General features: G+C 41.8%; 2 protein-coding genes across 3 annotated transcripts; one reads left to right on the top strand and one right to left on the bottom strand.

Moving 5' to 3' along the window:
• The first annotated feature begins 6,738 nt into the window (after window positions 1–6,738).
• kiaa2013 (KIAA2013 ortholog) lies at window positions 6,739–14,561 on the top strand. The gene is made up of 3 exons (XM_010754293.3): window positions 6,739–8,079; window positions 9,590–10,443; window positions 12,534–14,561. Exons 1-3 carry the CDS (start codon window positions 7,122–7,124, stop codon window positions 12,579–12,581), a joined length of 1,860 nt encoding a protein of 619 aa, XP_010752595.2. The 5' UTR covers window positions 6,739–7,121; the 3' UTR covers window positions 12,582–14,561.
• Window positions 14,562–16,546: 1,985 nt separating this feature from the next.
• On the bottom strand, window positions 16,547–24,200 carry LOC104937971 (polyhomeotic-like protein 2). 2 transcript variants are annotated; one of them, XM_019269350.2, is made up of 7 exons: window positions 23,854–24,200; window positions 22,893–23,129; window positions 20,385–20,463; window positions 19,428–19,539; window positions 18,494–18,620; window positions 18,068–18,317; window positions 16,547–17,981 (listed from the first exon to the last, which is right to left on the bottom strand). In XM_019269350.2, exons 2-7 carry the CDS (start codon window positions 23,028–23,030, stop codon window positions 17,827–17,829), a joined length of 861 nt encoding a protein of 286 aa, XP_019124895.2. In that variant the 5' UTR covers window positions 23,031–23,129; window positions 23,854–24,200; the 3' UTR covers window positions 16,547–17,826. The 2 variants fall into 2 exon arrangements, with proteins under 2 accessions (XP_019124895.2, XP_010752596.3); XM_010754294.3 differs by having other exon boundaries at window positions 22,893–23,060; window positions 23,854–24,199.
• Between the last annotated feature and the right edge of the window lie 795 nt (window positions 24,201–24,995).

The raw sequence follows: 24,995 nt of genomic DNA, 5'->3' as shown, positions 1-24,995 counted from the left end.
ACAGTTCTGTAAAACTCTTTTTAGCCACATTTCACCTTTAAATTCCTCTAATTTTTCCATCCACCTCTACACCTCTCACTACCCAATCTATTTTATTACACATTTACTCGAGACAATAGGCCTGTTACTATCTTCCCCCGTTTGCCATTTGTCAATATGCCAGTGCAGATGGCTGCCTCAGTGTGTTGGCAGGCATTGTTTTTTTCTGAATTTCCTGGAACTCTTTAACCGCGAAGAGCTTATGAACACCAGGAGCACCATGACAGTCAGTCACGTGAAATATTCAGATTCTGGTCAATGGTGGCTACTCATTTTGTTCATGTAGTGAAACAGAGAAAGAAACATGCTGGTGTGCAATATTTCTCTAACGTTCAACAAACAATTGTGAGCTTCAGCTACTGTTGGGAAAAAACAGGATTTCTGTTCATCAACAGTTATTCCCCCCATGAGTTTGTGTCATTCATATGTGTATCGGTGTTAACAATACACTGTAGGCCAATTGCAGGAGGCACAGCGGCATACACACGGGCAAGACACTGTATGTGGAGCAGAGAAACCTGACTCCTGACATTGTTTTTATTCTCATGAATTAACAAAAGTAACCAGAGTCATGGACCCAGATCAAGACAGTTTATTAGATGCCTGACCAGATAGGAGAATATTCCAAACCCAGAGGACTGCTGTGTACTATCACGTACCAGAGTGGTTATAAAATGAACCTGGGCCACAGCAAACTCGACAGTTACGTAAACCAAACGTTCAGCAGTGGGTGCAGGGACAGGTTTATTTTGTGACTGGACTGCACTCTGAGAAGCTCCAACAGCAGTTCTTACTATGTCAGATCACAAACTACAAACCTAAGGGCCATCAGATTCAGCCCCAATCAGCTCCTCCATTCAGAATGGAGATTCTCCAGATCCATGCAAGACAAGGCACATGTGCTCACCATGACTAGAAAATACCATATTTATTTTAAAAATACTCCAAAAACTATTATTTAAACCCTTTACTGACAGCACCACCACAGCAGCTGTAGCCACAGTATTTAACAGTTCTGTAAAGACTCTTTTTAAGCCACATTTCACCTTTAAATTCCTCTAATTTTTCCATCATCCTCTACACCTCTCACTACCCAATCTATTTTTATTACACATTTACTCCAGAGCAATAGGCCTGTTACTTATCTTCCACCGTTTGCCATTTGTCAATATGCCAGTGCAGATGGCTGCCTCAGTGTGTTGGCAGGCATTGTTTTTTTTCTGAATTTCCTGGAACTCTTTAACCCGAGAAGAGCTTATGAACACCAGGAGCACCACGACAGTCAGTCAGTGAAATATTCATGTATTCTGGTCAATGGTGCATACTCACTTTTGTTCATGTAGTGAAACAGAGAAAGAAACATGCTGGTGTGCAATATTTCTCTAACGTTCGACAACAAATTGGATGAGCTTCAGCTACTGTTGGGAAAAACAGAGATTTCTGTTCATCAACAGTTATTCCCCCCATGAGTTTGTGTCATTCATACTGGTATCGGTGTTAACAATACACTGTAGGCCAATGTGCAGGAGGCACAGCGGATACACACGGGCAAGACACTGTATGTGGAGCAGAGAAACCTGACTCCTGACATAGTTTTTATTCTCATGAATTAACAAAAGTAACCAGAGTCATGGACCCAGATACAGACAGTTTATTAGATGCCTGACCAGATAGGAGAATATTCCAAACCCAGAGGACTGCTGTGTACTATCACGTACCAGAGTGAGTTATAACAATGAACGTGGGTCCACAGCTAAACTCAGACAGTTAAGTTGCAAAACCAAACAGTGTTCAGCAGTGGGTGCAGGGACAGGTTTATTTTGTGACTGACTGCACTCTGAGAAGCTCCAACAGCAGTTCTCTAATGTCAGATCACAAACTACAAACCTAAGGGCCAGTTCAGATTCAGCCCCAATCAGCTCCCATTCCATTAATGACCTGCGCCTGGCCATCAAAGTTAAGAAGTTCTACTGTTGGTTTGAAAAACAATGGCACAGTCCTGACACCATCCCCCGTGATCCCCTTCACCAGCTCCAGCTCATCAGCTCCACCTCCAACAGTTCAATAGGGGCTTGAGCCTCTCCACAGCTGCCCACCTGAGGCCCCCTCCTCCTCCTCTGACACAATGTTGACTTTCTCCATCCAGGAGAGGAATGTAAACAGGCTTTCCAAGCGTCAAACCCCCACAAAGCAGCCAGACCTGGTTCTGTCTCTCCATCTACCCTGAGGCACTGTGCTGATCATCTGTCTTCCATGTTCATTAACATCTTTAACACTAGACTAGAGATATGCCGCAATCATCACCATCTTCAAAAAAAAAAAGGACCACAGGACTTGTGACTACAGACCTGTTACACTGACCTCTGGTTAAAAAAAAGTACTTTTTGTCTGTCAAACGCAAAGCCATCACAGATCTTCCTCGTCAACTCCTGCTTGTCAGGAAGCAGCATATGAAGCTGTTTTCAATGCCGTAAACTTCCGGACCAACAGCACCAGATTCCCCTAAGGCTGCATCATTTCCCCTCTGCTCTACTCCCTGTACAACAACAGCTGCACCTCCTGCAAGCTCCTGAAGTTTATGGACAGCACCACCCTCATTGGACCTATCTCCTACAGGTGATAGATCGACCATCTGGTGCAGCCAGAATCACTTGGCTCTCCAGATCACTCTGGCCCCATCACTCTGTGACCCCCCCACTCCTGACACACTTCACCTCCTCTATCTCCATCTGCTGGACAAGAGCAAGGGCAGACTGCAGCATAACACTCACTTCTCCAAGAAGATGATTGGTACATCCCTCCAGGGACCTTTACACCTCCAGGCCCATCTGGATCAAGAACAGATTTTTTACGACTGCAGAACAAACAAAGACACCTACACTGAAGACCTCCTTGGCAATACATCACAAGTCACATGTTTGATTAAAAGATTCCTCCTTAACATATGTCCAAATGAAGCTGGACACAATCCACAGTCCTCGTTCATTGCAAAAATGCAAAGTGCACCTAACTGCTCCCAGAGTGCCGCTCTGTGTGGCTGCCCGTCACGCCACCATCTCTCCACATTTGCATGTCTATGAGCCCTTTGTGTGTGTGTGGTTGTATTTTGGGATAAAATATGTAAAAACTTGAGTGAAAAATTCTCCCTTGTGGTATCATTAAAGTATCTATTCTATTTTCTTCTAAGTTTGTCTAACTCAGACTGTTGTAGCCTCATCTAGGTGTCAAATATGGAACATGAAACTATGGAATATATTTTTGCATGGGCCATGGATTTTGTTCTCCATCACATACATTGAAATTGTAGTAGAAAGTGATATTTAAATGGCCAGTATGTAATGGACCAATGAATACTACAAGAAAAACCTGTTTTTCCTGATAACCTGACAAACTGAAATTGTAAACCGATCCCTTGAAACTGAACTCTCTACAAAACAAGGCCACAAGATAATATATTGAAATAATGTAGTAATGTAGAGGCAGCTTTCATTGATGTTAAAGATTATTGGTGAAGAATCCTGACTATCTTCGCAATTAATCAGATCAAATAACAAATTATAAAATAAACATTTGACCTGCACTAAACTTTGGACCATGTGGGTCGTGGGACCCAGTTGGTAATTCAGCTTTACTTTTGGACATTTAATTCTTACAAATATAAACATTTCCACCAAAAGATCTACTAAAAAGAACACATGATGAGGATGTCAAGGTGTCTAGATTGGTGATCAAACAAACACAGAGTCTTAATAGTCTGAATAAACTACACTGTTTGTAAAATATTGGTTTGGGGTTGGTGTGGGGAATAAACTGGCTCCTGGTTTGGTGAAGCAACGCAATGGATCGTCGATCAGAACAAGGCACAAACACAGGGGATCCGATTGATTGTCATTTATTGTTAGCTGGTTGTTTTATCAAATACGCAGCTCAAACATTGAGAATAAGGGAGGGTGAGGATGAGGCCAGCCAGCTCCTTTGTTTACCATCAAGGACAAAAGGCCTCACACAGGTGAGCTGGCTGCCTAAATAGACTTTAGGAGGGGGGGATTTTCTACACTGTTTAATATCAAATTACTTTGATGTAGCTATAAACTGAAAAAAGCCAAATGTGTGTAACATTAACATGGTTAATAAACTGTGTCATGAGGAAGGACACATTATAGTCATACTAATGGAGCAATGTTTTTCAGTACAATAGAAAAAAATGAATTCTAAATAATTACTTTAACCCTATTTTGATATGGGGACATAAATACATATAAAATATGTATTCTGTCACTTTTTAATGGAATTGAAATGATAGCCTTTATTTTGACATTTCAAATGGCTGTAGTACTCACCCCGTCCTACTGAGTTGTCAACACACAGCAACCCGTTGTAGGAACCATACACTCCAAAAAATGTTTTGGCCACTTATGCATTCCAGTCACATAGAAAATGTCCACCCATTTGAATTACATAGTTTTAAAATAAAATAACTAAGATTTAAACTAAATAAGATTTATGTAATTTTATTACTTCAGCCTCATATATGCCCAATGAAAATGAATGCATTTTAGTATAATGCAAATACATTAAAGAACCACATGTACATGTGTGTTACTGAGCATTAACATTAACATCTTTTATGGAGCAGAAGATGACTAGTTATATGCCTATAAGTATTATAATGGTATACATGCTATGTTATGTATAACAGCACTATAGAGTATAGTGCTGTCAAAATTAATGATTAATCCAAGTGATTCATCAAATTTTTTCAAGCTGTAGCTAAGTCATATTCCCCACTTGCAATTAGTGAAAGATGTTACAGGTAACGTTACTTTACATGCGCTAAAAAGATAAGATAAGATTTAAAGCCCCACTGCACTGATAACCATGTTCTCTAATGCAGACATCAAGTTTACTTGGGTTTTACAGCAGGATGCTTTAAAGAGCTGTCCTGTTTACACTTTTCTTTAATCTTTTACCAAGCTTGTCTCAAGTTTTACATCTACAGAACTTCAGTACGTTCTTTTTATACTTCTTCTTCTCAACATCATCATCATCATCATTATTATTATTGTTTCCAGTGAGCCTCTTATTATTTAACAGAAAAATACATCAAACAAACAGCAGCAGGATTAAATAACAATAAGAACAACCTTTGCCGCCTGGTGACAGTTTCAGTGTGCTGGTGAGCTCTCAGCTTTCTGCATCACTACTTACTGTTAATAACCAAAGAAGCTCTGAGGCTTTGCATCTGTTATGTCATAATACAAGATTTCAGCATCGACGTACAAATTAGGTTGCATTCATGATTTTGTCCAGTCAAACTAACAAAAAACTTCTTATTGATTATCATTCTAAAGTTTCAAGGTACTTGGTTAGGTTACTATGGGGTGCCGTTTGTAAAGCGTCTCAAAAATAACAGCAACATTTTGTCACATTTAGCTAAAAACAATGTTTAAAAAACTGGTTAGAATTTTTGAGAGTCACTTTTTTGCACATTTAGAACAATATTTGTGAACTTAGAGATATTTTAAATATTTAAATCCAAATGTTAAATGTTATACCTAAATGCTAAATCTAAATCTAAATGCTAAATCTAAATGTTAAATCAAGATCTAAATGTTAAATCTAAATCTAAATGTTAAATCTAAATCTAAATGTTAAATCAAGATCTAAATGTTAAATCTAAATCTAAATGTTAAATCTAAATCTAAATGTTTCGGGTGAAATTAAATATTTAGCTAATATGCAAATTCAAATGCCGGTAACCGGAACTACCAAAATAAAAGCTCGAGGAGGTCAGAGCGTGTTTATAGTGGCAAATAACGAATAAAACCCATCTTATCCGGGGAAATTGACTCTTGGACATGTTTTCTCGTGATAACGACATAATTAATTCTCGAGAAAACAAAAACGATAGTCTAGTGTATTAAATCAAGTGCGCCCGTATTACAGAATGTATGGCAAATGCATGTAGTCCATACACTTGATCTCAGGACTGGAGTGAGGATTAGCCAAAGTGTATCAACCTTTGTCAGAAATTATAGATTAAAGAGATTTTACAGTAGAGTAAATATTGCACATAATGCCCTTTTTCAATTCAAAATAATGAACTTTGAGGCTGAATTGCTCCAAAATGATACAATAAACATGCTTTATACTGAGTGAGTGAACAGTCAGGATGGTCCTGAGATCGAGTTTATAAACCTTTGTCAGAAATTATAGATCAAACAGATTTTACAGTAGAGTAAATATTGCACATAATGCACTTTTTCAATTCAAAATAATGAACTTTGAGGATGAATTGCACCACAATGATACAGTAAATATGCTTTATACTGAGTGAGTGAACAGTCAGGATGGTCCTGAGATCAAGTGTATAAACCTTTGTCAGAAATTATGAATCAAAGGGATTTTACAGTGGAGTAATATGTTTGCTGGCTCCGTATCATGGACTACATACATTTGCCGTACATTCTGTAATACGGGCGCACTATCGTTTTGTTTTCTCGAGACCTCGAATTAATTATCTCGTTTGCTTTTTTAGGGCTTCCGTATAAATCAGATGTAAGCATGAATATCATAATATATTTAAATATTATGTTTTTATTTTTTTTTTTTTTTTTCTCCTGCGTCATATTTCATGACTAAACAATAACAACATACGTAAAAGCCGTTGGACTGTTTTTTTTTTTTTTTTTTTTTGGCGACATTTCCGGCCGTTGCTCTGTCGTGGTTTTCGCTTTACGACAGTTGTGACAAAACCGTAAGTGTCCGCTGCAGAGTTACCTGGAGAGACAGACAGACAGGTAGACAGACAGACAGGCAGGTGTTGTCTTTAACACGGAACGAGCCGATGAGCTACGACAACTTCACGGTCGTCTGTTGAAGGAGCAGGCGCAGCAGGATGCGAGTTTCCCTCCGTCTCTCGGTCAGCAGCTAAGCTAACAGCCCGAAGCTCTCGCAGGTCCTTCCTGGTCTCAACATGTTCAGAGAGACAGACAGCTCCATGCTCAGAGAGACAGACAGCTCCATGTGACAGCTCGGTCTCACTCTTCACAGCTGTGGGCTTCCAGATTCTTGCGCGTACCATGTGGCTCCAGCAGAGGCTGAAGGGGCTGCCGGGCTTGTTGTCGAGCAGCTGGGCGAGGAGGCTCCTCATCGGGCTGCTGCTCTTCCTCATCTTCTACTGGTACCTGGGAGCGGAGCGCAAATGGAGGATCTTCGGCGGCTCGGCCATGCCCGGCGGGGCGGCGGGACAGTGCCTGCTGGCCGAGATCCACAGGTGGAACTCCCTGGTGGAGAGAGGAGAGGGGATCTACAGCACCCCGCAGGAACAGCTGGACACACCTTTCGTGTCAGGTAATGGACACATTCTCATTGACGTCGACTCGAACAAACTGTGGGTAGCGTCCTCGTCGCAGCCCGGCTCGGCTCCCGTCCACCAGACCGAGTACTCGCCGAGACTCGCCGTCCATCTCGAGGGGAAGCGGGCAGAAACTCAGGCCACCATGCTGTGGTTCCGAAAGGGATCCGTGCTGTCGGTCCGCTGTGCCTCACCAGCCGCCCTGCAGTCCGCCCGGGACTGCGTGTCCATCAGAGAGGAGTTCATCGCACACAGAAGCAGACCGAACGTCTATCTCCAGCGGATCCACATCAACAACCCGTCAGACAGGCCCGTCTCCCTGGAGGTCTCCTCTGAAAAGTCCTCCTTTGGTAGCAAGTTCTCCAACAGCGTGGACAAGCTGGAGGACAAGGAGATGGTGCTGTCCACTGGCAGAGTGCCTGTGGAGAATAACCGGATGATGCTGGTGGTGGTGGGCACCAAGAAGCTCAACAACAGGATCCACATGTCTGCAAAGTCTGATTACAAAGACAACATCCTGTCAGTGGTGTGGACCTCGGAGGCCATCGAGCTCTCCAAGCTGGAGGAGACCTTCAGCACCCTCAGAGATGGAGTCAAGAAGGAGCTGGGGGAGCTGCTGAGGGCCAGCGTGGAGGACCTGGTTGAGGAACACCAGCAGGCCTGGATGGACCTCTTCATCTCAGGTAAGAACATCTGGATCTGGGTTTTCAGAGACGCCGTCGTGGTCCGAAATAGTTTAACGTGATCTAGAACGTGCTCATTAAATGGGCTAAAACATTCTGAAGGTCAAAGGTCGCACAGGCTTAACTAATGATTGATGATTGATTGATTGATGTATTGATTCTAAAGACAGTAGGAGTCAGCTGTGCATATAGACTTTATGGCACGCTGGATCACATGTTCTGTCACGAGGTCAGGGTGGTTTTACTGGTGTTGGTGTGGAGCCTCGACTCCTCTGTGCATTTCCTCTGCTGCGAGCCAACTGGAGCAAAAACAGAGTCGCGTGCTTAACAAGAAGTTTACTCTGCTGAAAGATTTCTGCTTTCCACACGAGGACAGACTCTTTAACCACCGTTGGCTCAGAGTTTCAACAGCAGAAGCCAAAAACTGAAAAATGTTCAAATGAAGATGAACACCAGCAGCTTCACAAGAGCCCGTTATTTAGTACAATAATCAAATTTAGCAGAGTTTTAATTCTATTTTTTCAAAAAGCGTGTATTACTTTTTATTATAGATCCATGTTTGGAACATCAAAACTTACTGACTGCAACACACGAGTGATCATAGATTAAAAATATAAATATAAATGTGTTATCAACTGAGCAGAACTGAAATGATCTGCCAACCTTCCCACTCTGCTGCTGTTGTTGTTTGTCGTTTACCTCTGGATGGCAGATTGTGCCTTTAACATAATTTCAGAGCAGTAACACGTTCATTCACTGACTGAGCTAACTCCTTTCTTCCTGTCAGCTGCTTATGAATCAGTCAGGATTATTTCTGTCTCGTGATCCAAACATTTCCGTCCAAAGTCTAAAAATCCAAATTTATTCAGAAAAAAGAAGATTGGTCACAAACTCTTCTGCTCTCCTAACAGCAACACAAATAACTATCTTTTAAAAATATTGTAGCTCTAATAATCTCCTCAGAAATTCAACATTATCGTCGTTCTATTCATCACAGAAGATTGATTTAATAAAAAAAAGAATCACTTATTTAATCATTTAATCATTTTATTCAAATATGATGACAGGCATCCGAAGCTTCTTTCCAAAACCTCAATAGAAGCCTTGAATGTAAAAATCTGACGGTGTATGAAGCGTGAAGCTTATATAGTGTTTAATATTTAATAACAACATATTGTCATGCGCTGTGAGAATGTCGAGTTCTGGAGTTTGAAGTCAAGCTCCATTTAAAAATAACTTCACGCCTCACAGAGAGCGACTTACTCTGTGATGATGTCTGTCCGTCCCCAGAACTCGTTGTGTCTGCCTTGTGAATGTCATTGTGCCTCTCTCCGGTTTATCGGTGCCAAAGCGAGTCCAGAGTAGCAGAACTTGAACTCCAGTCGCTCGCTGACTGAACGTCTTACTTCTAGCTGACCTCTTTTCTAGAGTCCCAGTTGCACACTGTCCTAATTCTAAATCTGTTTTGAACGTGCAGCGTGGTTGTGTTTCTGCTTCGTTGTCCATTCAGGTGTCGAAATGAGGAAGATCACAGACTCCCACACGCCATCAAGCCGCACCGTGAACACCACCCTTTACTACATCCTGTCGTCCTCCATGGCTCCCCTGCTGGATCAAAGACTGAGCGGCGAGGAACGCGCTCGCCTCGAGTCCAGCCTCAACTACGCCGACCACTGCTTCAGCGGCCACGCCACCATGCACGCGGAGAACCTGTGGCCCGAGCGGGTGAGCAGCACCGCTCAGATCCTGCAGCTGTTCACACTGTGGACTCTGACCCTGCAGAAGAGAGGCTGCAAGGTGCTGGTGGCGGCCGGAGCCCACGGAGCCATGCAGGGCATGGTGCTCAGCTTCGGCGGCCTTCAGTTCACAGAGAACCACCTTCAGTTCCAGGCCGATCCGGACGTCCTGCACAACAGCTACGCCCTGAGAGGGATCCACTACAACCAGGACCTCATCAATCTGGCGGTGCTGTTGGATATAGAGGGCAAGCCTTTTCTTCACGTGTCCGTGAAGCAGCAGGAGAAGCCGGTGAAGTTGTACGCCTGCGAGGCCGGCTGCCTCAACGAGCCGGTGGAGCTGACGTCGGAGATCAAAGGTCACACCTTCCCCGTGATGGTGACGCAGCCCATCACGCCGCTGTTGTACATCTCCACAGACCTGCGGCATCTGCAGGACCTGCGCCACACCCTGCACCTCAAGGCCATCCTCGCTCACGAGGAGCACATGGCCAACAGATATCCAGGCCTGCCCTTCCTGTTCTGGTTCAGCGTGGCCTCGCTCATAACACTCTTCCATCTTTTCCTCTTCAAGCTCATATACAACGAGTACTGTGGCCCTGGTGCTAAACCCCTCTTCAGGAGCAAGGTATAAACAGTTGTAATAAAACTGGAGACAGAAAACTGCACACTGATCTGCTCTGCTCCATCTTCTTTTTTTTTTTGTTTGTTGGTTTTTTGTTTTTTTGACACGCGTGTGGTGGCAAAGATTTCCTCTCTCTCTCTCTCTCTCTCTGTGGGTTCTCAGTTTTGACTTTCATCTTCTCTGTGAGTGAACTTCATGTGGTACATGTGGGTTGGCATAGATGGCCTTGCAGCCCCCCTTTCCCCGCCCTTTCAGAAACAGGTTTTGTTCCGCGTCGCAGGAGCCGATAAAAGTTGTTACTGCAGCTGTTTCCTCTCAGAGACTGTGAGCAATGAAAAATCTGATCTCAGTTTAGAATGCAACAGTAGTACAGTAGCCTTCATTTTCCAGATTACAGACCTCGTGGTTACAGTTAACCGCCTAGTCGTCATTTTAGTGCACCACCTGTCCGGCCACTTCTGTGGAATGTAAGAGCATTTGTTGATCAGAACAGAAAAACAAGCACAAGAGTTTTCATTCTCTGCATTCACATTGTTCTGACGCAGCATTCTTTAAGGACCATACCAGTGTTTTTGCATTTAAATTATACTTAACTTCGAGAAGGAGCCTTTTCTAAAAATCTGCTAGGTTTTTTCCTTCTTTCTTTCCTTCTTCAAGGAAGTTTTCATTTATTTCATCACAGAGTAAATGTCAGTTTACAGAAACTTGTTTAATTTGGGAAATCCATTCCAGTGAACGCGTCTGCTTTTAACTTTTGTGAACATTTCACGTCGAAGCTGCATTAACAACATTTAAAGGTCCCCTGTGGAGTTTTTGACCACTAGTAGCGCTGTGGAGCGACGTCTGTCAGAGCGGCTCCAGATTCGTTTACACACAAAGACACAGGCGATTTGACACATCCCTGTTTAAGCTTTGCAACTGTGTTCTAAGGAAGGAAATGGATCAACCGTGATTGCCAGACCACAACTCAACTGTTGAGAAACGCCGAATGTGAACAGAACTTTTATTGTTTACAATGAACCTCCACAGGGTGCCTTTAACTTTGGCAAACACGAGAGCAGCTTTAAGGCTCACTGTGATTCACTAACCAACTGAAAACAAGTTTTTACTGAGTTGAGTTTTATACTGAAATAATTGAGACCATTTATTCTGATTTGAAGTGTAGGAGTTCAGAAACCTTAAACCGCTGGTTTGCAGTTGAGTCACGTGAACGTGATGTGTCGTAAAATGAGCCATAACATTGGTATCGCCCTTTTTGAAATTTGTCTTTAAACGTTCTTCCAGCTTGGATTTAACTTTGGTAGCGCTGATCATCAGAACTCTCCGCTATGATAACACTATGCTCACCGAGCTAAACCGCTGAAATCACAGCATATCATATCACGAGAAACGGGTCCAAACGCAGACGATCAGACAAACCTACAGGTTAATTACAAACATATTTGGAGCTAAAGCAAACAGTAAATTTATTCTATAAAACTATATAACCAGTTCGAACAACGATGGTTTGTTTCCAACCTGTCTGATCACCTTGTGTTTTTGTTTTGTTTGTTTTTTTGGCCTGTACAAAAGATTTTTAAAAAACCCAAGTTAGAATGAACCCTATTGTTCCTTCATGGACGGACCTGAAGCCAAACTATCCTGCAAATGACAGAATCCTAACATTAAAACCCGGCTTAGTAAGGTGGTGCTAAAAGTCCATCATGTCTGTTGTCATGTTCAAACGGCTACTTGTTTACAGTTGTCCTCACAAAAAGACATTCTGACCTGCTGTGGGTCGCGCTGCAGGCTAAACATCGGTCAACTCTGATCAGCATGGACTTTGTGCTCACTTTGCCAGAAGTCTTTATCTGCTATTCCTTTTTTTTCTCCTGCGTTTTGATGATGTTTTATATTGAATTGCTCAATTAAATTAACAAGAAATCTCTGGGTTGGCTTTGGCTTTTTACTGTCGGACCTGTCAAACCCTGCTGTGCCTCATCACAGAGCTCTCCTCCTCAGCATGTCTGCGTGTTTTTGGTGGGTTGGGTAGTGGCAGTCGGTTTGTTTTTTACTTCCTCAGCTATTCTAACCCTCCCCTTTGACTTCACTAGGTCACCAAACTCGAAGATGGCTGCTGTGACATCGGGAATGCTGCTTGATCACTTCAGCGCTATGCACACATTCAACATGTGATAGTGGTTCTGCTTGAGCTTTGGCAGCATGTGAGATATTAACATGGGTGTGTGTGCTGGTGCTAAATGACATCCACTGTGGAAATGGTACCAGCCGCCAATCTGTTGTGAGAAGATGTAGAGGCATGGAGGCTAAAACTGGACATACACGTCACTTTAGAAACCGGATACCACGTTATTTTCTCCATTAATCAATCAGTCATCACATTTCTTTCAGATGTTTGTCCAACCAACGGTCTAAAACCAAAAAAACAAAACAGTAAGTATTCTTGAACAAGTGAATGATCCAGTTAACTTTTGCTTAAACGTTTGAGGAGCAACAACAGCAATGTGGCAGAAGTCTGGCTATATTTTGAATCTCTGATTTAACTGGAAACTAAATCAGACCAAATCCACTTTTAAAGGAGTACTCCACTGATTTTAGCATTAGACTGCCCTAACATTGTTAGACTTATGATGGACAGTTTAATGATGCAGCAAAACCAGAGCTTTTCAGACATAGTCATTTTTATTCCATGCTTTTTCTCCCCGGTCAACCCCGTGCCTACATTTCCTACAATGCAACCTGATTGTTGGTATCCAACAGTACAGTTGCATTTAGCCTCTGTAGCCTGCAGCAGCAGACACGAGAAGTGGGCTACAGAGGTTTGGTAAGATCACTTCTAATTAACTCCAGACTCAACAGATGCTGACTCAAGTGACATCACTTTGAGGCTTCATTTGGGATACAGATACACAACCTGATTTTGTTGGATCATCAAACAGAACAATTGAGTGTAACTTAAAAATCCCCAAACTCACGCACCAAACACGTGACAGCGATTGTTTAACGACGATATTAGGAATCTGTGGGGTCAGCTCTGTGTTCATAACCATCTGAGTGCAGCATGTTGCTATGCTACCATTTGCTAATAAGCATGATACATGTCCACAAATGTCACATTCATGACCATCCGTTGAAAAGTTGTTTTAGGTTTGGACCAAAGTGGTGGACTGACATCTGACGAGATGTTTTAATCTCAGTGCCTACACATCTTTTTACCATCAGATCGCACCGGGCAATGCACTTTATCTGCTAAAGTGCCCAATGAATGAGAGGGAGTGTTTGTGGGGGCTGGAAATGGAAAATTTTCAAGTTTCTAACAGGTGAAATGGAACGGCTCTGTAAAGATGAGCTCTGACAGAAGTTTAAAGCCCCCATGTATAGATTTTTCTTTTCTTCTTGTGCTTCCAGCATCTTTTAGGTTGTTCGCTGATTGTGAGTTAAGGGTTTGTTAAGGTTTCGTTAAGGTTTTATTAAGGTTAGGGTTTTGTTTGTAACAAGATAATCTCAGTGGTAGTTGGCGCAGGCTGTGTTGCTTTCAGGCCATTCATTGTAAGAGTATGAGCATGAAGGCAAAAGTGTCACCAGCTTTTTCAGAACAGCCATCATAGAGAGGGACCAGGCATCAGAAGGTTACATCACAGAAGCTGTTAGCTGATCTGACAGACCAGTGTAGGTCCTTTTTACAACACATTCGGTCCACTGTGAACCTGAACGCATCTTCATTCATATAAAAGGTAAATGGCAGTTGTTAATGGCTGCCGTTCTGTGTGAAGGGTCCTACTGGCTGTTCCTCTTGGAACAAATCAGATATTCACCTTTCTATCTGACAGATCAATTTAATTGAATTAATTTGATTATTTAACATAGTTCCAAGGTTTTTCTTCTGTCAGTGGGGATTATTGTAAATTTGTTTTCATTTCCTGTTTGTTTTTTCTTCAATGTGAACTACTGTGTGTGCCTTAATGAAGAAAAGCAGTTAATTTATTGAGCTCATGGCTGCAGCCATAATCAGATTGGATTGTACTTGAATGGTTTGTGATCATATAAAATTTAAGTAAAAAAAAAAATCTTTTGGTCTTACTTTGGAGGGAATAAATCACTGAATCATTGTGAGAAAAAAAGATGTTGTCTGACAGTAGATTCTTTCTGTAGATGTCTCTCCTTTTTAAACGGCAACATGTTTTTATCATTTTAAAGTCTGTCAAAAGTCAGAATAAATATGTGGTCTGAATTTGTCAGATCAAAGAAGAAAGTGTTATTAACCACAAAGCCAAATTTGAATGATTCAAAATATTGACAAGTTTATGAAATTGGGTATCAAAATCAGGTAAAAATTAACTCTCAGCTCCAGGACATGTCCACTGATTGTGCTAAATGAGATGAATTCATCTCTATCTCTCTGCGCAGGGTGGCCTTGGCGTGTCATCAAGCCACCCTTTAGCACCGCCCACAAAATCCTGGACTGAAATCTGGTGAAAAACTGCTTTAATCTCAACCTCCACATTTCAGTAATATATATACTGACTATATAATAAGTCTTATTACATGTTTTCAGTAACTATTTTCAAACATATTTAATGTGTTTTGAAAGAAATCACAGAATTGCCTTTACACAGACTTTAAGCACACGAAGAATTAAACCTTGCAGTCTATAATTATATAGACTCTGCAAGGTTTAATTCTAATGAATTTAAAAAAAGATCACTCAACAGCTACAGTCTGTTTTATCAATGTGTGTTTTGTGAAAAGGGTCACTCATAATGAGAACGATCAGGCTCCAGTTCCCCTCAGCTCTGTGGACTTCATAGTGGAGCCTGATATTTCCTGACCTTAATCAGGTGGACACAAACACAAAAGAATGCCCCTGTTGCTGTTTGTGTGTTTTCTAATGATGATAATGAAGCAATGCTCTATGTCTGTGCTGTGTTTACAGCCTGCGGCTTGCTGTTGCCTCCTAGCGGCCTTAAAAAGTACTTCATTATAAAAGGTTTGTTGGCCAGACAACAGCTGTCCAATCAATCACAGTGCCTGTGCCACCTAGGCACAAAAAAAAACAGCTTTCATCACTTCACTGTGTAGGACACTCCTCAATTAACAAAACTGAAGGTTGGCCCTTAACAGGGAACTTAAATATAGTTGGGGGGAAAAATATTTTAGCATAATCTTGACTAAAACAACCAGATTTCATACAAGTACACTTGAATATCTGCTATTACATGCACATAGCACACTGCTCAGTGCAGGGCTGTTGAGGCCACGCCCCCCTACCTGCACAGGTGATTTCTGTACCTGGACCTACCTGCACAGGTGATTTCTGTACCTGGACCACACTTTAGAGCCCCAAGCACACAGAGACTATTGAAGACACACATTTGAGCTTGTCGACTACATAATATTGTTCAATTAAATAATTCAAACTTGATAAAGTTCTACTGAACTAAAATGATTTTTTTTTTAAATTGTATTATTTTGCATGTCTGCTTATGACAAAATATTTTTTGGATATGATACAGTTGGTTTAAATTACCCCCAATTTCCAGGTAATTCCCATTAATTTCCATGGAGTTTCCAATTTGGAATATTCCCAAAATTTCCCCCCAAAATAGAATATACATATAGAAACCAACTTTTCAAACATTTTATGGCATCTGTAGGGGAAAAAAACAGAACATTATTACTGTTGCTCAAAGTCCTCAGCTTCGACATGTTTCTAATGACAGCAGTTCAGCAGACACTCACTTGACTTTGGTAAAAGTATCATGACATGACAAATAATCCACAGTGTTCACACTTTTCTGTTTGTATATTTCCGTGTCATCCTTTGTGTGCAGAGACATTCTCATATTTAGTGTTGCGGTTGTGGTCATACAGTGAGAAACATGAGAAGATTCAGGGACAGAAAGTCTGACACGTCGATCTGTTACAACACCTCTCTAAACACTAAGAGATGACCGAAGAGTTGAATCAAGACAGTTGCACTGGATCATATAATGTATAAAATGAGTTCATGTTGTCATGTTCAGCCAATACAGAGACACAGATGTAGAAACCAGCTTTTCTGCGAAATGAGGGTTATCGAGTCACTGTGTTTGTACCCTGCTGTTTAAAAAAACATATGTTTTCAGACTTAAATTACTACTATTAATTTAGCAACTGGTCATTCAATCGTAGCTTGGCTTGGGTGCTGTTTCAGAGGTAAGAATTAAACCACATTCCTCCTGGGCTTCATCTGTGAGCCCGGTAGAGACAGGATCAGGGCTCTTTAGTCTGGCTTAGCACAAAGACTGGAAGCAGAGAAAAACACTGTTCTGTGTTGGGTTGTTAAATGGTTTTTCTACCAGTGCATTCTGGATCTTACCCCTGATACAGGACTGTCATACTACACATCATGGTCCTACATCGCCATCTCCTGGAACTCTATTTCAGTCACAGAGCGCCTTGTGAAATGTACACAAAACTTAAACGAGATTTAACTTTTACAACCAATAAAAACAACAGAGAGAAATGTTTCTTCACCCGAAGTCAACACACAACCTGTACATTTAAAGATCCCAACTGGAGAGCTGTGACTGTGCAGCAGTGCTGCTGAATTTAATGGCAGTCTTCTCCTGCAGCTTCTCTTTACATTCTTTCTTCTCCTTCGTTTAAAACCTTTGATTTTATATTGTTTGTACTGACTTCAATGCAAGAGAACGTTCTTTGTCACAGTATGATCATTTGTGTTACCTTGCTCCTGCCTGGTGTCATTTTAAGTTGCTATAGAGATTGCAACCATCCAGTGAGTTTCTATTTTCAACATTGTCCCTGTAATTAAATTTATGAGCCTCTCAGGCGCTGAAAATGTCCAGAGATCACAACGAGAGCAGCACAGGACCAGAATAGAGCGGTCTGAATGAAAGTTCTGGTGTAGGAATAAATGTTGCTCTGCACCGGATGCACAGAGATGATTTTCTTTTTTCCAAACAGCAAACAGATCTGAAATCTTCACAGGCGTGCTCCTACGAGGAACACTACAACAAATCAACTGCTAGCCTTCAGTCTCTCCTGCAGAAATGATTGCTGCAGTAATGCATGATGACAACAAAATGTTGTCGGTGACACGCAGCCTATCTAACACACCACTCTTATCAAAGTACAGGCCGACTGTTTCCTGAAGCGGTGCCACAGTGAAGTGATCAGTGTAAAAGGTGAGTCGAGCAGTTCCAGCTGATGTCCTCGTGTTCAGCAGGCCACGACAAAAAAATCCAAACAATTCTGGGCCGGTACCTGAACTCCATTAAAGTTAGTCAACATGTGGGATCCTGAGCACGTTGTGTTTGTCAAATCACAGCAGAGCTGCTCTGGAGAGCAGTGTGTGTGTGTGTGTGTGGGGCGGGGTGAAATGGGCTATGAGTCTTTGAGCATGCTAATCTGGGCAAAGATCTTGAGAGCTGGGCCTAGTTTGATGTTCATGGTTCCCATGAGATGATCCTCCTTCAGCAGCAGCAGGGCCTGTCCGTCGATCTCCTGAGAACGGAACTCCTCAGCGATCTCCAGACAACCTGCAACCACACATGATCGCGAGTCAACTTACACCACGGCTCTGCACGGCCTCGTTATGACCGGATACGGATGAGGTAGCACCCACCTGGCAGGGAGGAGATAAACTCATAGACGTCCTCGATGTTCCACTGGCCAGGGTCACTGGGCAGGAAGCTGTACGGCAACAGGGGCAACTCGGAGCCTTGCACCGATGGCACCCGTGGGCTGGCTGACAGGGGAGGCAGGGGTGTTTTGTAGCCAGACAAGTCTGAACACTGGCTGGACTCTCCCTGCGCAGGGTGGACCGGGTGACCGGTGGACAGAGCAGCAGCAGCAGGCTTCTGCACAGAGGGAGTCTGTCAGAGGGTGTAAATACAACGCAGTTAACAAGTGACGTGATGATATGAACGAATGTGGAAGAGCTATAAGTGAGGTAAAGAATATGAAAATATATACGGGAGTGATTTTAAGGATGAAGAGTCCTCACACACATTAACACACATTTAAAGTCACACACTGACGACAGGCTCACCTTCTTTTTGGACTCTAAATTGCAGTTTTTCGCGTTTCCGTTCAGCGCTCTTTGTTTCTTCACGTTCTCCAGGTTGGTTTTGCGGTTCGGGAAGAGACCCATTCTCTTTGTGCAGCCCACGTTGTAGCTACAGAGAGAGTTAACATGGATCAAATGGATCTGTTTAGATTAGTAATCACACTCCCCCCCTCCGCCCCACCCACCTTTCAACACAGGTTGAAGGGTGACTTCTAGATTTTAAGCAGATGTGAAAGACTGAAAAAGACATTTGGTGAAAGTGAGAACAGCTTCTCTTCGTGTATTTGTTTGTGTGTTGAAGTGGTAGTGGGCTGGTTTCACAGCCGACATTCTGACATTTTGAAGCCACAAAAACACAAGTGGACAACAGCAACGATGGCTCTGTTCCATTCAGTGTTCTCGGTAGAATGCAGCCTATGAATTTCCTGCTATGACAAAATGTCAGCTGTGTAACCGGGTCATTGTTTGGAGATGAATTATTGATGAGGCAGTTATTATATTCATCTTTTCTCTGTTTCTTCTGCTCTGTGGTTGAATGAACTTTATTTTTTTTATTTACTCAAACCTCAAAATCCTCTTGTTATATAGTTAGCTGAATGTTTTGGGAGTCTGATTTAACTCATGAGGTTAAATCAAACTACTGTCAGACACAGTGAGACATCGTCTCTGTAGATGATTGTGTTACTTCAGTTTCACGAGTCGCATTCTGCACTTTTATTCACATCACATGGATAATTTGAGCTTGGGTATTTGGAAGCATGTCAGATTTAGTCTCTCCAGCTGTTAGTTTCAGTGTCTCAGATGCAGCAGATATCGAATATCAAAAGGAGTCGGCTCTGAGCCAGGAAACCTGATCAGGACATCCCTCAGGGTAAATGTGCCAATGAAGAAAATGTAGAGACAGTAATGGCCTTACCGTTTGGCACACACGGTAGAACAAAACCTCTTGGACCTTTTGAAGACGTAGGCGAAGTCCACCCTGCCACACAGCTCACAGGTCAGCATGGGCTCCTGCTGGGCCTTTAATTCTGAGGGTAACACACAAGAAACACAGTCAGATGACAAAAAGGCACAGAGACGTACCGTGACAATCATCCACAGGAAACGTGTGTGTGTGTGTAGGGACAAGGTCTAAGTAGTGTTAGACACGGCACACAGCATCTGATCTGTCACTCTTTAATGATGGAATGAGATCGCACACGTCTGCGCTCACCCTCAGGCTACAAAGCGCTTCTCACATCAACAGCAGGTTGAGGCCGATAACTGTAATTTTCAAAATCCTCATAGTGATCGAACAGGTTTGAGAGAGTGTACGAGTATGCAGGTTTTCTCTCACGGCTCTTCGGTCATTTCTACACTTCATGCGTGTACGGGCGAGTGGGATGAATGCTTTCCGGGTGAGACGACGTGCTGTTCTACCCGTCTCACCCCTCTCTGTGCCGGCAGAATTTGTGCCTCACTTTCAAGTGTGTCTAACTGAACAGGTATTAACTGTTTTTTCTTTCAGAGATAGGGGAGCTAAGGCCGACTATTTGATGTGAGTCTAGATTTCTGGATTTTTTTTTTGTTCTGGGAAGGTTAAGAGAAACAAGTTCTGAAACCTGTGCAGTCTTACTGACAGTTACTACATGAACTAATGAACGCTGTCTTGGCGGTGTCCTGTCTCTAGTAGTCATCATCATAACTTAACTGTAATATTTGTACCACTGTGCTTTACTAAGTATTCTGTTGTATATTTCATCATGTAGCCCTGTGATGAACAGGCCACTGTACCCTGCCTATCGCCTAATGTCGGCTGGGATCAGCTCAAGCCCCACATGACCCTGAGAGAAGGAGCCATACTTAGAGAGAAGTTAAAGTTGAAGAAGTTTACCTTTTGGTGAGAGGACATCCATCTTTGAATCTGCTGTGTGTCTTCTGAGGCTCTCAATTGAGAAAGATGGACGTTCCACCTGCGGACAGAGACAGTGTGGTTCATTGTACAAATATGATCCGAGCTCCTTGCTTGAACTGGATAAATGAGAATGGAAAATGGACAGACAGTATTTATTTTTTGATAGATGAATGGCAGGAAAGAAAGGAGCCTAATAACATTTACAATGAAATGCTACCAACAATAACTCAGTCTCACTTTTTCAGGACTCCGCCTTTGACTGCAGGAAACAGGGTCTAAATTTAGTTGCTGGTGTAAGACACCATCCCTGCTTCCCAGCTCTCCGCTGATTGATCATAAACTTCAAGTTTGCCGCACCGCATGTTTGTCATAATTTTTCTCAGTCTTTCTCCTTTCAGCGTTTATGTGCACTAAATATTCTGTTTTCCCCCTTGTTCCACAAAAAGACAATATTCATGATTTGCTGTTTACATGAAATTAATATTACACTTTACATGCAGCCATGCATACTCTGATGAACATATCCAAAAATTGAAGTTTTTCATAATGTAAAAAAAAATAGGTGTATTTATCCTTCCAACCATCCACTAGCTGCCTTTAGACTTCTCCACCCTCTCACCTCTTCAGTGCAGTAATACATTTACCAGTTTTTCCGGTTCTTTCCAGATCATCAGTAATTACAATGTTTCTCATGACCTGCGTTCAAACCTCTGTTGCTCTGCCTCCTGTACATGAACCTGCAGTCTGCCAATTTGTGCTTGTGCCTGCCTGTCTGTAAGTCTACATACGGCAACGCCATCGTTCAAAAGTGGAATCCGTCTGCCAAAAAAGTTTGATGAATAGATGATATTGATATATTGCAGAAAGAAGTCTTTGGTTTTGGACGTGGAGAACAAAACGCTGCATAATGGCTCAAGCAGACTGAAAGAACAAAAGAGACAAACATCCATCTGAGCAGTTAATAAGATTCTAATGACATATTAATAAGAATATAAGAACTGACCAATCATTTGAAAAAGAAATTGAAAGTTTGGAAGCAGATTCCAAAAATATTTAGTCCAGCTGCACTTCTACGGTTTGGTAATAATCAAGTATTCTTCCCTGTCATGCAATAATAAAAATAATAATAATAAAAATTAAAAATAATAATAATAATAATAACAACAATAATAATATGTCAGAGTTATACTATTTGTATATATTTTATAATTAGAATAAAAGTCATTATTGAAAGAAAGTAATAGTGTTTAAACTTCAGCAATAAATCTAATCTAATAAATCCCATTCTGTCTGTCTGTCTGTGGCAGCCTTCATTCATACAGTAAAAGCACTGGATCAACACCAGGATGAATGAGACTAAAGTTTGCTGATTGTTTCGTCGTGGGTAAGTGGTTCTAAAGCAAACACCTTAATTATCCATTAAACAGTCAGCAGATCAGCTACTCCGGAGACAGGCACAGGTCTCATTTACATCTAGTTTATTTCATTAACTCCAGCAGGAGAGTGAACGTAAAACAACAGGATGTCTCAAATGTCTGTTCATCACATCCTCGCTCTATACTGCCTGATCTTCAGGTTGTTATCATACATTTGTCTGTTTACACAGCAGTCTGTTTGCTATTATAACACATATCTTTTCATGCATGCTAAATTGATTCATATAATATCTATATTAGGAAGATTTTCTCTTAAATGTAAGACGCCGTGTCTGTTTTTAACCCATGCTGTCGGTACTTTCTCCCTTGAATTTCGGGTGTCATGTCTGATAACCAAAGCTAACAAAGGCTACAGAAGGTATGTGGTTAAAAAAAGCTCACTTAAAAAAACAACAACTTAATTTTCACAGTATTTACTCCTCACATCCTGGTTTGTAAAAGTGAAACCTGACATGAGAGAAGTTTTTTCTTGTTTGTTTGAATACATCATCGCACTACAGCAGAAATAAATACCCATAAACACACGACAGGCCATCACTACTTTGCGGACAGATGTTCTGGAGTCTCCTTTGTGTTTATTCAGACAGCATCTTTCTTTGAAAGACAGGATGGGGACTCTTTAGATGTTTCTTTATGTGTGAAAATTGCATCTCTGAGTCACTTTCTGATCAATTTGCCTGATGTTCAAGGTTCAGTGAGAAAATGCGACTCTTAGTTCCTGTTTTAGCCTCACTGTTTAGTCGGAAAGACATCTGTTCACAATAATAGGTCTGTAGTATTTAGGAAAAATGTTGTTGTATGCCTTTTCTATTTAAAAAAAAAAGGGGGGGGATACTCCTGGTTTATCACACCTGGGGTCAAAGTTAAGAGCATAGACCTGAGAATTGTGTGACCAGCTGAGCACTGATCAGATCGGCTGAAAACAAACTCTCCTCTCGTCCAGTGTTGTTTTTTCGTTGTCTTTACGTTCTGCCCCTCTCATGTAATTATCATATCGTGTGTCTGCACTGGTGACTTTACACAGAGACACATGCGGAGCTCCTGTACTCACAGGGAAAGGCTCGGCACCCTCCTGGATAACGAAGCCTTCTATCAGATGGGTGAGGATGTGGGACTTGACTAAGGCCTGGGCTGGTTTGCTCTCTCCATTGTGTTGGCTGCTGTTAGTGTTCCCATTGCCAGAGGTCATGACTGGAGCAATGACCGCCCCCCTCCTCACCTGTCAACACAAGCAAGCATGGCAAACTCAACAAGCGCCGGTCACTTGGACCTGGCTCCCAAACAGCTGCTGTTCAAACACACAGAGAATGCAGAAAGTCATTTGACCATGGCGGCTTGATGTTGGCCAAAGTTTGGCAGCATTACGAACACTGATTGTTTTCCTCAAGAAGCACTTTTGAATTTGCCACTCAAACAGCATTTTGCTCTTTTTAAACAATCTTCTTTATCACTTTAGTCACATGCAGGGGGATTTTATTTCGTGATGATGTAAACATTGGCTTCTACTGTAACAGATTCAGTTTTAAACACAAATCTTAAATCAGCAGATTTCTAAACACAGTCTGGTGTGACAATCACATGGGGGGCAGAGTCCGTTAGGCAGACTTTATTGTTATTGTTGTGGAAACCCATCGGCTTTATAGTTAGTTATTAAAGTAGAAACGACTGATTCAATACACATAATAACAAATATCATATAGTTGGCTTGTTTTACATAAATATAAAACTTTTTAAGGGCGGTTAAATCCAAACTACTAGAATTTTTTTTTTTTTTCCAGATTCCGATTTAAACTAAAGTGCAGGTTACATATTAGACCTGATTTATCTGTCAGTATCAATGTTGGTTAATCTCACAGCTAATAACTTCGCCCAGTCAGTGGTTGCACTGATTTGCGTGTTCAACATGTGAATGAATGAAAACTACGCAGCAGCATTAAAACACGTTTCCATGCCCCCCCTCCTCTCTCTCTCTAAAAACTGGAAAAAAGCTCAAAGTATTTATCTTAACTTACTTTAACAGTCCGAAACCTCCTCTTGGCGAGTTAGAAAACAGGCGCCCCGCTCAGTAACAATGGTTGAGGGAAGAAAAGCTCTTTGTTCACCGGATCCAAACAACGCTTTCATTTACTCCCGGTGCCTCCGCCACAGACGGCGCCACTTTCAAAGCGCCAAAAAAAAAAGAAAAAAGAAAGAGCACCGAGCTAAACGGAGCCAGCACGTTACACGACGAGGACACACGAAGTTACCGAGAGATTCATATCGTCACTATGTTTCTCGACTCTTTGCTTATTCCGACACTTTGTGGCGTGTGTGTGCTGCGTGAGCAAGGCGGAGGGATTCACCTGAAGCACTTCCGGCAACAACCGCCAAAATAAAAGCAGCATGCAAATTCTGCAAAGTCTCTTTCTTATGAAATATGACTACAGCTTTGTTTAATGTCCGTGTCAGTGTGGGAATGATTACAAGAGTTTATTCGTCAACATAAAAAGACAAAAAAATACAAAGAAAAAAAAAGTTTTTCTACCCGCTCAGTTGTCATGACAGATAGATAGATAGATAGATAGATAGATACATACATACATACATATACTTTATTTATCCCAAGCTGGGAAATTACAGCAGCAGAGGCATTGCACACAGTGACAATAGACAACATAAGAAAAAAGAGCAAACTATACATAATAAAATATCAAAATAGCAACAGTAAATAAAATATATTGTACAGATGTATATACAGCAAATTGGCAGTGTTGATTTGTGCAAAGTAAGGAGTGTAAATTGTAAATTATGACCTAGCTGTTATTATGCAGCGTGATGGCATGTTGCAGGGAAGATTTCCTGTGTCTGTCCCTTCATTTGCCCTGTTTATAAGGAAATGCGACTGAAAGCCCGGGAAAATCCAGTTAGTGGCCCTTGAGTTTATTTCCCACATCTTGCACCTGCAGGGAATCCTCCACTGGTCCACGCAGCCAGGTGCTGCTCTTTCACGCATTTATTCTGAAGGCAGAGTGTATTAGTTCTGCTATTAGTGTGGTGGCAAACGTTGGCTAGCTTTACATTCTTTGTATCAGCAGTAGTGTTAGTAGTGGGTGGGGAGGAGAAGCATGTGGAGCCAGTAGAGTCTGAGCAGAGTTTGAACACAACTCACACACGC

The sequence above is a fragment of the Larimichthys crocea genome, chromosome XV (assembly GCF_000972845.2).
Source record: "Larimichthys crocea isolate SSNF chromosome XV, L_crocea_2.0, whole genome shotgun sequence".
Classification (NCBI taxonomy): Eukaryota; Metazoa; Chordata; class Actinopteri; family Sciaenidae; genus Larimichthys; species Larimichthys crocea.
The sequence above is the reverse complement of the archived record's forward strand: the minus strand, read 5'-3'. Positions and strand labels throughout refer to the sequence as shown.

What these genes read in the sequence shown, in the direction of transcription:
- kiaa2013 (XM_010754293.3), top strand. Translation starts at nt 7,122, where the DNA reads ATGTGGCTCCAGCAGAGGCTGAAGGGGCTGCCGGGCTTGTTGTCGAGC. An exon ending in GATGGACCTCTTCATCTCAG is followed by an intron (nt 8,080 to 9,589) that starts GTAAGAACATCT and finishes TTGTCCATTCAG; the next exon opens with GTGTCGAAATGAGGAAGATC. An exon ending in AACCCCTCTTCAGGAGCAAG is followed by an intron (nt 10,444 to 12,533) that starts GTATAAACAGTT and finishes TGACTTCACTAG; the next exon opens with GTCACCAAACTCGAAGATGG.
- LOC104937971 (XM_019269350.2), bottom strand. Translation starts at nt 23,030, where the DNA reads ATGACCTCTGGCAATGGGAACACTAACAGCAGCCAACACAATGGAGAG. An exon ending in TCTACCGTGTGTGCCAAACG is followed by an intron (nt 18,621 to 19,427) that starts GTAAGGCCATTA and finishes CTCTCTCTGTAG; the next exon opens with CTACAACGTGGGCTGCACAA. An exon ending in GTTTATCTCCTCCCTGCCAG is followed by an intron (nt 17,982 to 18,067) that starts GTGGGTGCTACC and finishes GTGTGGTTGCAG; the next exon opens with GTTGTCTGGAGATCGCTGAG.